This window comes from Acinonyx jubatus, chromosome C1, assembly GCF_027475565.1.
Source record: "Acinonyx jubatus isolate Ajub_Pintada_27869175 chromosome C1, VMU_Ajub_asm_v1.0, whole genome shotgun sequence".
NCBI classification, from domain to species: Eukaryota; Metazoa; Chordata; class Mammalia; order Carnivora; family Felidae; genus Acinonyx; species Acinonyx jubatus.
Window position 1 is genome coordinate 191,766,273 of NC_069381.1, and position 13,551 is coordinate 191,779,823.

The following is a 13,551-nucleotide window of genomic DNA, read 5'->3' on the forward strand; positions in this document are numbered from 1 at the left end:
ATGCTTGTTATCCAACAAAGTGATCAGTTTTTATTATAGCAAAGAAACTCATATTGTCATTCATATACTTAAAAACAGCTCATTAAAAATCAAGGTATTGGGGCGCCTGGATGGCTCAGTAGGCAAAGCATGTTGCTCTTAATCTCAGTGGTCATGAGCTTGAGCCCCACGTCAGGTGTAGAGATTGCTTAAATAAATAAACTTATAAAATAAATAAATAAATGCCAACATTCATTAAGAAAATAAAAATAAGGGGCGCCTGGGTGGCGCAGTCGGTTAAGCGTCCAACTTCAGCCAGGTCGCGATCTCGCGGTCCGTGAGTTCGAGCCCCGCGTCAGGCTGTGGGATTGATGGCTCAGAGCCTGGAGCCTGTTTCCGATTCTGTGTCTCCCTCTCTCTCTGCCCCTCCCCCGTTCATGGTCTGTCTCTCTCTGTCCCAAAAATAAATAAATAAACGTTGAGAAAAAAAATTTTTTTAAAAGAAAATAAAAATAAAAGTCAAGGTATATCATAATGTTTGCAAAGACTTACAATGAATGAATGAAGTAGAATAAGTATTAACTCAGAGCCAAGTAGAATTGAGAAAATGTAAATTTAAACTACATTTTGGAAACTTGTCATGGTTTTGCTCATATCTCTTGTTTATATTTTTTCAACCATTATTGCAAGATCATCTCATTTAAAGTAAGGGATATATTGTTGCAATGCTTAAGGTTTGAATGCTAACTCTTCCACTAAATAAATGTGTCTTTGTTACTTATACGTTCTTACTTGTAAGAATCTATTTTCTTTGTTTTCTTATTTGTAGAATGAAAATAATAATACCCATACCATAGGGTTGCTGTGAGATTTAAATATAATTTTGCATATAAAATACATGTAAAGTTATCAGGAATTCCATAAATGGTAGCTATTGTTATTTAATAAGTAAATATTGTTTAAATTTTTTTCATGCTTATTTATTTTGAGAGAGACAGAGACAGAGCACAAGCAGGGTGGGGCAGAGAAAGAGGGAGAGAGAGAATCCCAATCAGGCTGTGTGCTTCAAGGGCAGAGCCCCATGTGGGGCTTGATCCCACAAAACGTGAGATTATGACCTGAGCTGAAATCAAGAATTGGACACGTAACTGACTGAGCCACCCAGGCGCCCCTGATAAATAAATATATTTATAACATATATTTAACTATAAATAAAGGAGTGATATTTGTTCAGTGGATAATTTACCTTAAGCACTCACTAATAGTAACAATCATAACAAGAAAAACATCAGCCTATTGATAATATTTTAATATTTTATGCCTTAAATATAAACTTTCTTATAGCAGAGTTCAGTTTATTATTGTGTTTGCCTTCTATAGGTACCAAAACCTTGGTAGTTCATGGACAGAATGAGTGTGATATCCCAACCCAGTTACCAGTCCACGAGGACACTCAGTTTGAAGCCCTGCTAAAGGTAGGGATGGCTTTGGACAGAAATGATTTTTTTCTAATGTTTATTTTTTTTTTTTAATTTTTGAGAAAGAGACAGAGTGTGAGCAGGGGTAGGGTGGGGGTCAGGGCAGGCGGGGAAAGGCAGAGAGAGAGGGAGACACAGAATCCCAAGCAGGCTCCAGGGTCTGAGCTGTCAACACAGAGTCCAACGTGGGGTTGGAACCCATGAACTGCGAGACCATGACCTGTCGAAGTTGGATGCTCAACCAACTGAGCCACCCAGGCACCCCGACAGAAGTGATTTTTTAATGCACAATGTCTACAACTATGGCTACTGACCACCCAGTTTAGAATTAAGTGGCATTTTTCTGTCTTCAAATGAATATATGCATTTATTTATCTCTGGTAGAATCTGTTCCACTATTGTGTACTTCCCCTATTTTCTTGCATAATTTCCCCCCACACTGACATTTTTGCTCTGCATTGAGGTGCAAATGCATGCAGGTTCTCTCTCAGCTAAAGCAGCAGCCCAAAGCTCTAGTGTGTCCTCCTAACTCCCCTGGGAATGCTGTCTCTTCCTTAGAAGCTTCCTGGCATCACTTGGGGTAGTGCTGGAGGTGCCCTGGGTTTGCCAGCTCTCAGGCTGATGATCCTGCCACAGAAAGGGTCTCTAGTTGCGTGGATCCAGTCTGACTTGCACTGACAGAAATTAGTGGAGAAGCAGAAAACACATATCTGAGAATAAATCAGGTGGGTCAAGAAAGTAGTTTTAATGATTATGGAGATTGTGCTCCTCCAAAAAAAGGCAATCCATGGTTACACATGCCTGTAAAGTTTTTAAGATAAGGTAATAAATAAACTACTACAGCCATTCCCAACTTACCTGGATTCCAAACTTTTGGTAATCTGATTTCCTGGAACACCACTCCAGACCCAGACATAAGCAGAAAAGGCCTCTGAAAAATTCAGTTGTACCAAACCTGTATATCTTATTTCAGTGCAAAGGGTCATTAAACCTCCTCAGGCCTCACCCAGACATCTCCAGAGAATTTCTAAGGCCTAATGGAGCAAACTTCAGCAACCACTCCGTTTTCCAACTCACACTGAATGACAGAGTAGCATGAGGGCAGAGTAAGTCCAAAGCCTGATTCCACTAGAACCAACAGGTCTTACATCAAACAGGTCCTCTCTGGGCTCGGATTCTTTTTCACCAGTACTGGCACACTAGTGAAGTCATACAAGTTGTCTACATGGAAAGCATTGAACTTAGAATACACTATATAATAATTGCTCAATGAATTGTAGTTTCTATTATGTTTAATGGTGTCACTAAACATGCTTTCTTCCTGACATTGAGACCAGTAGATGCCAGTATGCCTCCACAGTTCACTACTCCATCTGAATTTTTAATTGTATATCTTTTAGCGCATGGAGGGCAGATGGTTTATATTACATGACTAGGCTTTATTGTATCATTCTTCGGAACTGTATATCCAAATCCAATGTGTATCCATATATATACATATAAAAAGTATATTAGATATAATAATCCTTGTAAGCCGTTACCTTGTTTTTAGGATATTTGTATCTTTCAGCTTACTACCTGGCACATAATATGTTCCGGGTTAACATTTATTTGTATTTGTTGTTATTGTTCTAGGAGTGTCTGGAGTTTTTTAATATCCCAGAATCTCAGTCAACACATTATTTTCTCATGGATAAACGGTGGAATCTTATCCACTACAATAAGGTGAGACCATGCAGTAATGGCACTCATGTTGACTTATGTCAGGAACTTGTCATGCCTTTCCTGAATGTCCCTCTCACTCAGGGAGGTATCGTTGTTTAGAGGTTAGGAATATGGTCACTTAGGTGACACCACCTTACTGTCAGCATAGCTTTGGACTAGTCATGGTACCTTGTTACCTTTCATTTTCCTTGTCTGTAAAATGAAGATGATGATGATATTATCTACTATAGGTTGCAATAATTAAAGGATATAAGGCAAGTAGAGCACTATGTTACTCATTACTATCACCTCTTGATGAAAAATTAAGTTGCCCATATAATAACTATCGTCTATTTGGAATGCTAAAGGCATTGTTGTTCCTCTTTCTATTATGTTAAGCATGACTGTGATAACCTGACCTAATGACCAAAAGGGCTCCTCAAGAAGATCATTGACATCACTTTACAGTGACCATCCTCCAGAATGTCATTTATTAAATTGCCTTTGGCTCCTCTGCTCCTGATGCAGCACCCTTGTGTTTGGAAAGGGTGCTAAGCCTAAATGGTTTGACACGTTCCTGAGGAGGGGGGTTTATCTTCCCTGGGATTTTATAGAATTGGGAAGCATAAAGTGATTAAACCATTATCAAATACATAGCTTTCTTTGACCTTTGGGTAAAGAGGAAATGACAGTAAAGTTTTAATCATTTGAACTCTTGTTTTCTCTTTGTGTAATCCTGCCACAGACCTATGTTCGGGATATTTATCCTTTTCGGAGGTCAGTATCTCCACAGCTGAATCTTGTACATATGCATCCAGAGAAAGGACAGGAGCTCATTCAGAAACAGGTGCCTGACCATCTCTGTTTAATTATATGGTTTTGTCAAGTCATTGGGATAGATGATCAGTAAATGTGTTTGTTGCCAACCCTGAGATTCTATGATTCCGATGCAATCCTCTCTAGAGAGAGTTGATAGATAGGCCCTTGATCAATAATTCCCCAAAATACTGTGTTAGTTTTCATGAATGGGATTATAATGGAGAGGTATTAAGGAACACTCAGTTGGATTAATACTATAACAAATTGTTGGGTATAAACATTACAAATTTTCTTCTTTTCTTTTTTTTAAGGTTTATTTATTTTTGAGAGAGAGACAGACAGACAGAACATGAGCAGAGGAGGGGCAGAGAGAGAGAGGGAGACACAGAATCTGAAGCAGGCTCCAGGCTCATGAGCTGTCAGCATAGAGCCCGATGTGGAGCTCGAACTCATGAACCGCAAAATAATGACCTAAGCCACAGTCAGATGCTTAACCGGCTGAGCCACCCAGGTGCCCTACCACTAGAAATCTAATTTATTTACCTACTAGTTTCCAAGTTTTCTTTTCACAGTTTTGTAAAACAGGATTGGAAGCACACATAATGTAGCTATTAGAAGTTTGCCCGAGATGTTTACACTAGCTGGGAAAAAATAAAATAAAAGGGACAAATGTATTATGCTTGAGAAAAGCACTGAACTAAGGTATACAGATTTGGACACAGTCATAGCTCTGCCACTGACCAGTCATCTGACCTTAGGCATGTTACTAACTTCCCTTAAAACAGGAGGAAATGTAATCAAGCAGTTGTACTTATATTTAAGATTGAAGACAAGAATAAGGAAATTCACTAGTTTGCATGCAAAATATTGCTACAGTCCACAATTCTAATAATGATACAATTTTAATACAGTCTATATGTTACATTCACTTATTTGTAATAAAATGTCTAAACCAGAATTTCAGGATAATTTATCATTTCAGGTTTTTTGCACATATCAAGATCAATTTGGCATCAGACTGTTCAAAAATACCTTCATGAAATGAATGAGAATGGTACAGAGTTAGACCAATTAAATAATTAAAAATACAGTTAGCATTGGGGCATCTGGCTGGCTTACTGGAGCATGCAACTCTTGATCTCGGGGGTTGTGAGTTCAAGCCCCACATCACGTGTAGAGATTACTTAAAAATAAAAAATAAATAAAAAATAAAAAAAATACACATACACACACACACACATATATGAGTTAGTATTAACTACCTGAATTGTGAATGTGTTACAAAATGTGAGGTGTTGGGTAAAACTGCAAGATCTTTTTTTTTTTTATTTTAATATGAAATTTACTGTCAAATTGGTTTCCATACAACACCCAGTGTTCATCCCAAAAGGTGCCCTCCTCAATACCCATCACCCACCCTCCCCCCCCTCCCACCCCCCGTCAACCCTCAGTTTGTTCTCAGTTTTTAAGAGTCTCTTATGCTTTGGCTCTCTCCCACTCTAACCTCTTTTTTTTTTCCTTCCCCTCCCCTATGGGTTTCTGTTAAGTTTCTCAGGATCCACATAAGAGTGAAACCATATGGTATCTGTCTTTCTCTGTATGGCTTATTTCACTTAGCATCACACTCTCCAGTTCCATCCATGTTGCTACAAAGGGCCATATTTTATTCTTTCTCATTGCCACGTAGTACTCCATTGTGTATATAAACCACAATTTCTTTATCCATTCATCAGTTGATGGACATTTAGGCTCTTTCCATAATTTGGGTATTGTTGAGAGTGCTGCTGTAAACATTGGGGTAAAAGTGCCCCTATGCATCAGCACTCCTGTATCCCTTGGGTAAATTCCTAGCAGTGCTCTTGCTGGGTCATAGGGTAGGTCTATTTTTAATTTTTTGAGGAACCTCCACACTGTTTTCCAGAGCAGCTGAACCAGTTTGCATTCCCACCAACAGTACAGGAGGGTTCCCTTTTCTCCACATCCTCTCCAGCATCTATAGTCTCCTGATTTGTTCATTTTAGCCACTCTGACTGGCATGAGGTGGTATCTCAGGGTGGTTTTGATTTGTATTTCCCTGATGAGGAGCGACGTTGAGCATCTTTTCATGTGCCTGTTGGCCATCCGGGTGTCTTCTTTAGAGAAGTGTCTATTCATGTTTTCTGCCCATTTCTTCACTGGGTTATTTGTTTTTCGAGTGTGGAGTTTGGTGAGCTCTTTATAGATTTTGGATTTTGTCTGATATGTCATTTGCAAATATCTTTTCCCATTCCGTTGGTTGTCTTTTATTTTTGTTGATTGTTTCCTTTGCAGTGCAGAAGCTTTTTATCTTGATGAGGTCCCAAGTTCATTTTTGCTTTTAATTCCCTTGCCTTTGGGGATGTGTCAAGTAAGTGCTGCGGCTGATATCAGAGAGGTTTTTTCCTGCTTTCTCCTCTAGGGTTTTGATGGTTTCCTGTCTCACATTCAGGTCCTTTATGCATTTTGAGTTTATTTTTGTGAATGGTGTAAGAAAGTGGTCTAGTTTCATCCTTCTGCATGTTGCTGTCCAGTTCTCCCAGCACCATTTGTTAAAGAGACAGACTGTCTTTTTTCCATTGGATATTCTTTCCTGCTTTGTCAAAGATTAGTTGGCCATACTTTTGTGGATCTAGTTCTGGGGTTTCTATTCTATGCCATTGGTCTATGTGTCTGTTTTTGTGCCAATACCATGCTGTCTTGATGATTACAGCTTTGTAGTAGAGGCTAAAGTCTGGGATTGTGATGCTTCCTGCTTTGGTCTTCTTCTTCAAAATTACTTTGGCTATTTGGGGCCTTTTGTGGTTCCATACAAATTTTACGATTGCTTGTTCTAGCTTCGAGAAGAATGCTGGTGCAATTTTGATTGGGATTGCACTGAATGTGTAGATAGCTTTGGGTAGTGTTGACACTTTGACAATATTTATTCTTCCAATCCATGAGCACAGAATGTTTTTCCATTTCTTTATATCTTCTTCAATTTCCTTCATAATCTTTCTATAGTCGTCAGCATACAGATCTTTTACATCTTTGGTTAGGTTTATTCCTAGGTATTTTATGCTTCTTGGTGCAATTGTGAATGCAATCAGTTTCTTTGTCTTTCTGTTGCTTCATTATTAGAAGCATTCTTATTCTTATTCTTATTCTTATTCTTATTCTTATAAGAATGCAACTGATTTCTGTACATTGATTTTGTATGCTGCAACTTTGCTGAATTTGTGTATCAGTTCTAGCAGACTTTTGGTGGAGTCTATCAGATTTTCCATGTATAATATTATGTCATCTGCAAAAAGTGAAAGCTTAACTTCATCTTTGCCAATTTTGATGCCTTTGATTTCCTTTTGTTGTCTGACTGCTGATGCTAGAACTTCCAGCACTATATTAAACAACACCGGCGAGAGTGGACATCCCTGTCGTGTTCCTGATCTCAGGGAGAAACCTCTCAGTTTTTCCCCATTGAGGATGATATTAGCTGTGGGCCTTTCATAAATGGCTTTTATGATGTTTAAGTATGGTCCTTCTGTCCCGACTTTCTCGAGGGTTTTTATTAAGAAAGGATGCTGAATTTTGTCAAATGCTTTTTCTGCATCGATTGACAGGATCATATGGTTCTTAACTTTTCTTTTATTAATGTGATGTATCACATTGATTGATTTGTGAATGTTGAAGCAGCCCTGCAGCCCAGGAATGAATCCCACTTGATCATGGTGAATAATTCTTTTTATATGCTGTTGAATTCGATTTGCTAGTATCTTGTTGAGCATTTTTACATCCATATTCATCAGGGATATTGGCCTGTAGTTCTCTTTTTTTGCTGGGTCTCTGTCTGGTTTAGGAATCAAAGTAATGCTGGCTTCATAGAATGAGTCTGGAAGTTTTCCTTCCCTTTCTATTTTTTGGAACAGCTTGAGAAGGATAGGTATTATCTCTGCTTTAAATGTCTGGTAGAATTCCCCAGGGAAGCCATCTGGTCCTGGACTCTTATTTGTTGGGAGATTTTTGAGAACTGATTCAATCTCTTCACTGGTTATGGGTTTGTTCAAGTTTTCTATTCCTGTTTGAGTTTTGGAAGTGTGTGGGTGCTTAGGAATTTGTCCATTTCTTCCAGGTTGTCCAGTTTGTTGGCATATAATTTTTCATAGTATTCCCTGATAATTGCTTGTATTTCTGAGGGATTGGTTGTAATAATTCCATTTTCATTCATGAATTTATCTCTTTGGGTCATCTCCCTTTTCTTTTTGAGAAGCCTGGCTAGAGGTTTATCAATTTTGTTTATATTTTCAAAAAACCAACTCTTGGTTTTGTTGATCTGCTCTACAGTTTTTTTAGATTCTATATTGTTTATTTCTGCTCTATTCTTTATTATTTCTCTTCTTCTGCAGGGTTTGGGGTGTCTTTGCTGTTCTGCTTCTATTTTCTTTAGGTGTGCTGTTAGATTTGTAAAACAAGATTTTTCTTGTTTCTTGAGATAGGCCTGGATTGCAATGTATTTTCCTCTCAGGTCTGCCTTCGCTGCATCCCAAAGCCTTTGGATTGGTGTATTTTCATTTTCATTTGTTTCCATATATTTCTTAATTTCTTCTCTAATTGCCTGGTTGGCCCATTCATTCTTTAGTAGGGGGTTCTTTAACCTCCATGCTTTTGGAAGTTTTCCAGACTTTTTCCTGTGGTTGATTTCAAGCTGCATAGCATTGTGGTCCGAAAGTATGCATGGTATGATCTCAATTCTTGTATACTTATGAAGGGCTGTTTTGTGACCCAGTATGTGATCTATCTTGGAGAATGTTCCATGTGCACTCGAGAAGAAAATATATTCTATTGCTTTGGGATGCAGAGTTCTAACTATATCTGTCAAGTCCATCTGATCCAATGTATCATTCAGGGCCCTTGTTTCTTTATTGATCCTGTGTCTAGATGATTTATCCATTGTTGTAAGTGGAGTATTAAAGTCCCCTGAAATTGCCTTATTCTTATCAATAAGGTTGCTTATGTTTTGATTGTTTTATGACAATTATTTATAATTAATTATTGGGGGCTTCTGTATTCAGCACATAGACATTTATAATTGTTAGCTCTTCCTGATGGATAGACCCTGTAGTTATTATATAATGCCCTTCTTCATTTCTTGTTACAGCCTTTAATTTAAAGTCTAGTTTGTCTGACATATGTATGGCTACTCCAGCTTTCTTTTGACTTCCAGTAGCATGATAGATAGTTCTCCATTCCCTCACTCTTAATCTGAAGGTGTCCTCAGGTCTAAAATGAGTCTCTTGTAGACAGAAAATAGATGGGTCTTGTTTTTTTTATCCATTCTGATACCCTGTGTCTTTTGGTTGGAGCTTTTACTCCATTTACATTCAGTGTTATTATAGAAAGATATGTGTTTAGAGTCATTGTGATGTCTGTAGGTTTCCTGCTTGTAGTGACGTCTCTGGTACTTTGTGGTCCTTGCAACATTTCACTTACAGAATCCCCCTTAGGATCTCCTGTAGGGCAGGTTTAGTGGTGATGAAGTCCTTCAGTGTTTGTTTGTTTCGGAAGACCTTGATCTCTCCTTCTATTCTAAAATGACAGACTTGCTGGATAAAGGATTCTCGGCTGCATATTTTTTCTGTTCCTCACATTGAAGATTTCCTGCCATTCCTTTCTGGCCTGCCAAGTTTCAGTAGAGAGATCCGTCACTGGTCTTATCATTCTCCCTTTATATGTTAGAGCATGTTTATACCTAGCTGCTTTCAGAATTTTCTCTTTAACCTTGTATTTTGCCAGCTTCACTATGATATGTCGTGCAGAAGATCGATTCAAGTTACATCGGAAGGGAGTTCTCTGTGCCTCTTGGATTTCAATGCCTTTTTCCTTCCCCAGATCAGGGAAGTTCTCAGCTATGATTTCTTCAAGTACACCTTCAGCACCTTTCCTCTCTCTTCCTCCTCTGGAATACCAATTATGCGTATATTTTTGCGTTCACTTGTGTCACTTAGTTCTCTAATTCTCCCCTCATACTCCTGGATTTTTTTATCTCTCTTTTTCTCAGCTTCCTCTTTTTCCATAATTTTATCTTCTAATTCACCTATTCTCTCCTCTGCCTCTTCAATCTGAGCTGTGGTCGCCTCCATTTTATTTTGCACCTCATTTATAGCATTTTTTAGCTCCTTCATGACTGTTTCTTAGTCCCTTGATCTCTGTAGCAAGAGATTCTCTGCTGTCCTCTATACTTTTTTCAAGCCCAGAGATTAATTTTATGACTATTATTTTAAATTCATTTTCTGTTACATTGCTTAAATCGTTTTTGTTTAGTTCATTAGCTGTCACTACTTCCTGGAGTTTCTTTTGAGGAGAATTCTTCCGTTTCGTCATTTTGGATAGTCCCTGGAGTGGCGCGGAACTGCAGGGCTCTTCCCCTGTGCTGTCTATAGTAACTTGCGTTGGTGGGCAGGGCCACAGTCAGACCTAATGTCTGCCCCCAGCCCACTGCTGGGGCCACAGTCAGACTGGTGTGTACCTTATCTTCCCCTCTCCCAGAGGCAGGACTCCCTGTGGAGTGGTGTGGCCCCTGTCTGAGCTACTTGCACACCGCCAGGCTTGTGGTGCTGCTTCGATGGGATCTGGCTTAATAGCCAGGGTGGATCCACAAGGTGCACAGGGGTGGGAGGGGCAGATTCAGCTCACTTTGCCTTCGGTGGTCCACTTCGGGAGGGGCCCTGTGGCACCAGGAGGGAGGCAGACCCATTGGAGGAATTGATCCACAGAAACACAGCATTGGGTGTTTGCGTGGTGCAAGCAAGTTCCGTGATGGGAACTGGTCCCTTTGGGATTTTGCCTGGGGGATGGGAGAGGGAGATGGCACTGGCCAGCGCCTTTGTTCCCCGCCAAGCTGAGCTCTGTCTTCAGGGGCTCAACACCTCTCCCTCCCGTTGTCCTCTAGCCCTCCCGCTCTCGGAGCAGAGCTGTTGACTTATAACATTCCAGATGTTAAGTCCTGCTGGCTATCAGAACACACTCTGCCTGGCCCCTCCACTTTTGCAAGCCAGACTTGGGGGCTCTGCCTTGTAGGGTGGGCTGGCTGCCCCTCCACTGCCCCGGCTCCCTCCCACCAGTCCGTGTAGCCTGCAATGCCTCTCCACCCTTCCTACCCTCTTCCGTGGGCCTCTCGTCTACGCTTGTCTCTGGAGAGTCCATTCTGCTAGTCTTCTGGCATTTTTCTGGGTTATTTAGGAAGTTGTGAGTGGAATCTAAGTGGTCAGCAGGATGCACTGAGCCTAACGTCCTCCTACGCCACCATCTTCCTTCCGAAAAAACGCAAGGTTATTTTTTTCTCTGCTGGGACTGTTAGAGCTCTATCCTCAGTCATCCTGTTCTTGATTTTATGCCAGGGACAAATGCAAGATCATAGTGGGCTGTCTGACACTGGCCTGTTGAGCTCCCCTGAGCTTGCTGCTTTCTCGCAGGCTCTGGAGGCCGTAAGTCCCTCCTGGAGTCTAGCTTTGTAGCTGCTCTGTCAGGTGCTTTCAGACAGCAGGCACTTCCTTTCCTGGGCTGTGTCTGGGGTCAGACTGGGTGTACCTCCGAAACCGAGGGAGTGCGAGGTCAGATGGCAGCTCCAAAGCTGCAAGATCTTAAGTATATATCATTTCTAGAATGACTTTCCCCAAATTATCCCAGCCCTTGATTTTAGCCGCAAAAGAATTAAAATCATAATCAATAATAGCACTTTGCTAGTGTATCCCTCTTTATGTTTAAGAACATGTTTTTAAAAATAGCACAAAATGAGGTTCTTGTTCTACGTACACTCTAAGTTGGAATCTTAAGATTTCTTCCTGAGTTCTGCAGGGAGAGAGTGATATGCAGGCTTATGATTCTGGCATGGGAATTTCCTTAGCAGCCTCCGACTGCTTATGGACCACACCCTCTGCTCACTGATCATCAATAGATAAGGAACAAAGAGAAGGATCCAAGAGAATTATGTCCATGCCATCTAGTCCCATCAGCTTTGTCCGAAGATAGGTTTCTCCTGGATCCCATTTCAGTCTTTTTTTTAAGAGAAACACCCAGAACTGACAAGAAACGCTTAAGGCATCAGTGGAAATGGTAGAGGCACTTGGAACTGACTGGCTCCTGTTGTAAAAGATCTTCCATATTATGCCATCCAAACAAATGGGCTCTATTTAATATCGAACTATTCCTGACAATGCTTGCATTGTGCTCTCCCAGCCTGCAAACCCCGTAAGAAACACTTCCTTCTGTGGAGCAGACGGAGACAGGAAGTGAGAGTCAATCAAGCATTGTTTGCTCTTTCTATGTGGTAAAGAAAAAAAAAACATTTCTCTCTCAATTCACCACTCCCCTTAATTTTTTATCAGCCCCGTTTGCTATTAAATATTTTATTTCAATTTCTTCACTCCTTTTAATTTCAGAGTTGCTAATTCTACTTTTCCTCTACTCCTGCCTTTGTTTGCTGCCAGGTGTTCACTCGGAAGCTGGAGGAAGTTGGGCGGGTTTTGTTTCTCATCTCCCTGACCCAGAAGATCCCCACAGCCCACAAGCAGTCTCACGTCTCCATGCTCCAGGAAGACCTCCTCCGACTACCCTCATTCCCCCGAAGTGCTATTGACGCTGAATTTTCACTCTTCAGTGATCCACAAGGTATCAGGAGGAAAGCATTTCCTCCCTTGGGCTTCCCAAGCCCTGGATTTGTCCTCAGCTGGAAAGCCTCTTAACCAGCAGACAGTTTTCTAAGCCGTTGTTTCTCAGCCTTGAGTGCATCAGGATCACCTGGAGGACTTCACAAAACACAGATTGCTGGGCTCCACCCTCCCACGCTTCTGATTCGGTAGTTCTGGAATGGAGCCCGGGAACTTGAATTTTAACAAGTTCCCAGGTGATGTTGATGCTGTTATGCCAGGGATCAAACTTTGAGACCCATCCTCTAAGCTAATCATAAGCAGTTGAAGGAAATAGTATGGTATTGTTAAGGAAGTACTTGACTAAGTGAAGAATGGGTGTTCATAGGCCGTTCAGAAAGGGGCAAAACTAATTACAGAAATCAGGACAGTGGCTGCTTCTGGGATGGGGATAGGGGATTTTCTGGAAAGGGGCCTGAGGGAACTTGCTGAGGTGATGAAAATGGTCTGTGTATTGACTGGTATGTTGGTCACATGGGTGTGTATTTTTGCCAAAACTCACTAAGCTCTACATTTGAGATCTGTGCATGTTTTACTCTATCTAAATTACACCTGAATTGAGAGGGAGCCCGAGACAGACAAAAAGAAACTTGTTTTGAAACCTTACTATGTTACTCCTTTGAGACACTTCAATTAGCATCCCAGTGTTCAGTGTCTTCACCCAGAAGCTCCAGAACAAATAGTAGAAAGAGCTCTAGTCTGTCCAGGAGTTAAAAGATCTAGACGCAGTCCCAACCCTGCCATTTTCTCTCTGAAACAACCTATTTTTTTTTCCTCAAAGCCACTGCTTATTCAGTAGCAACACGCTGCAAATGCCAGCCCTGTGTTGCCTACAGAGTTGAATCAAAGAGGTGATGATGGAAGTCCTTTGAGAA

At 40.7% G+C, this 13,551-nt stretch overlaps 1 protein-coding gene across 12 annotated transcripts in view; it reads left to right on the forward strand.

Annotated features, from left to right (window-relative positions):
- The window catches only part of UNC80 (unc-80 homolog, NALCN channel complex subunit), a 225,277-nt gene that overhangs the window by 153,689 nt on the left and 58,037 nt on the right, over positions 1-13,551 (forward strand). For all 12 annotated transcript variants that reach the window (XM_053215737.1, XM_053215744.1, XM_053215738.1 and 9 more), the window contains 4 exons: positions 1,360-1,454; positions 3,093-3,182; positions 3,907-4,008; positions 12,458-12,638. In XM_053215737.1, coding sequence (XP_053071712.1) covers positions 1,360-1,454; positions 3,093-3,182; positions 3,907-4,008; positions 12,458-12,638 — 468 coding nt within the window. The remainder of the gene's footprint in view (positions 1-1,359; positions 1,455-3,092; positions 3,183-3,906; positions 4,009-12,457; positions 12,639-13,551) is intronic.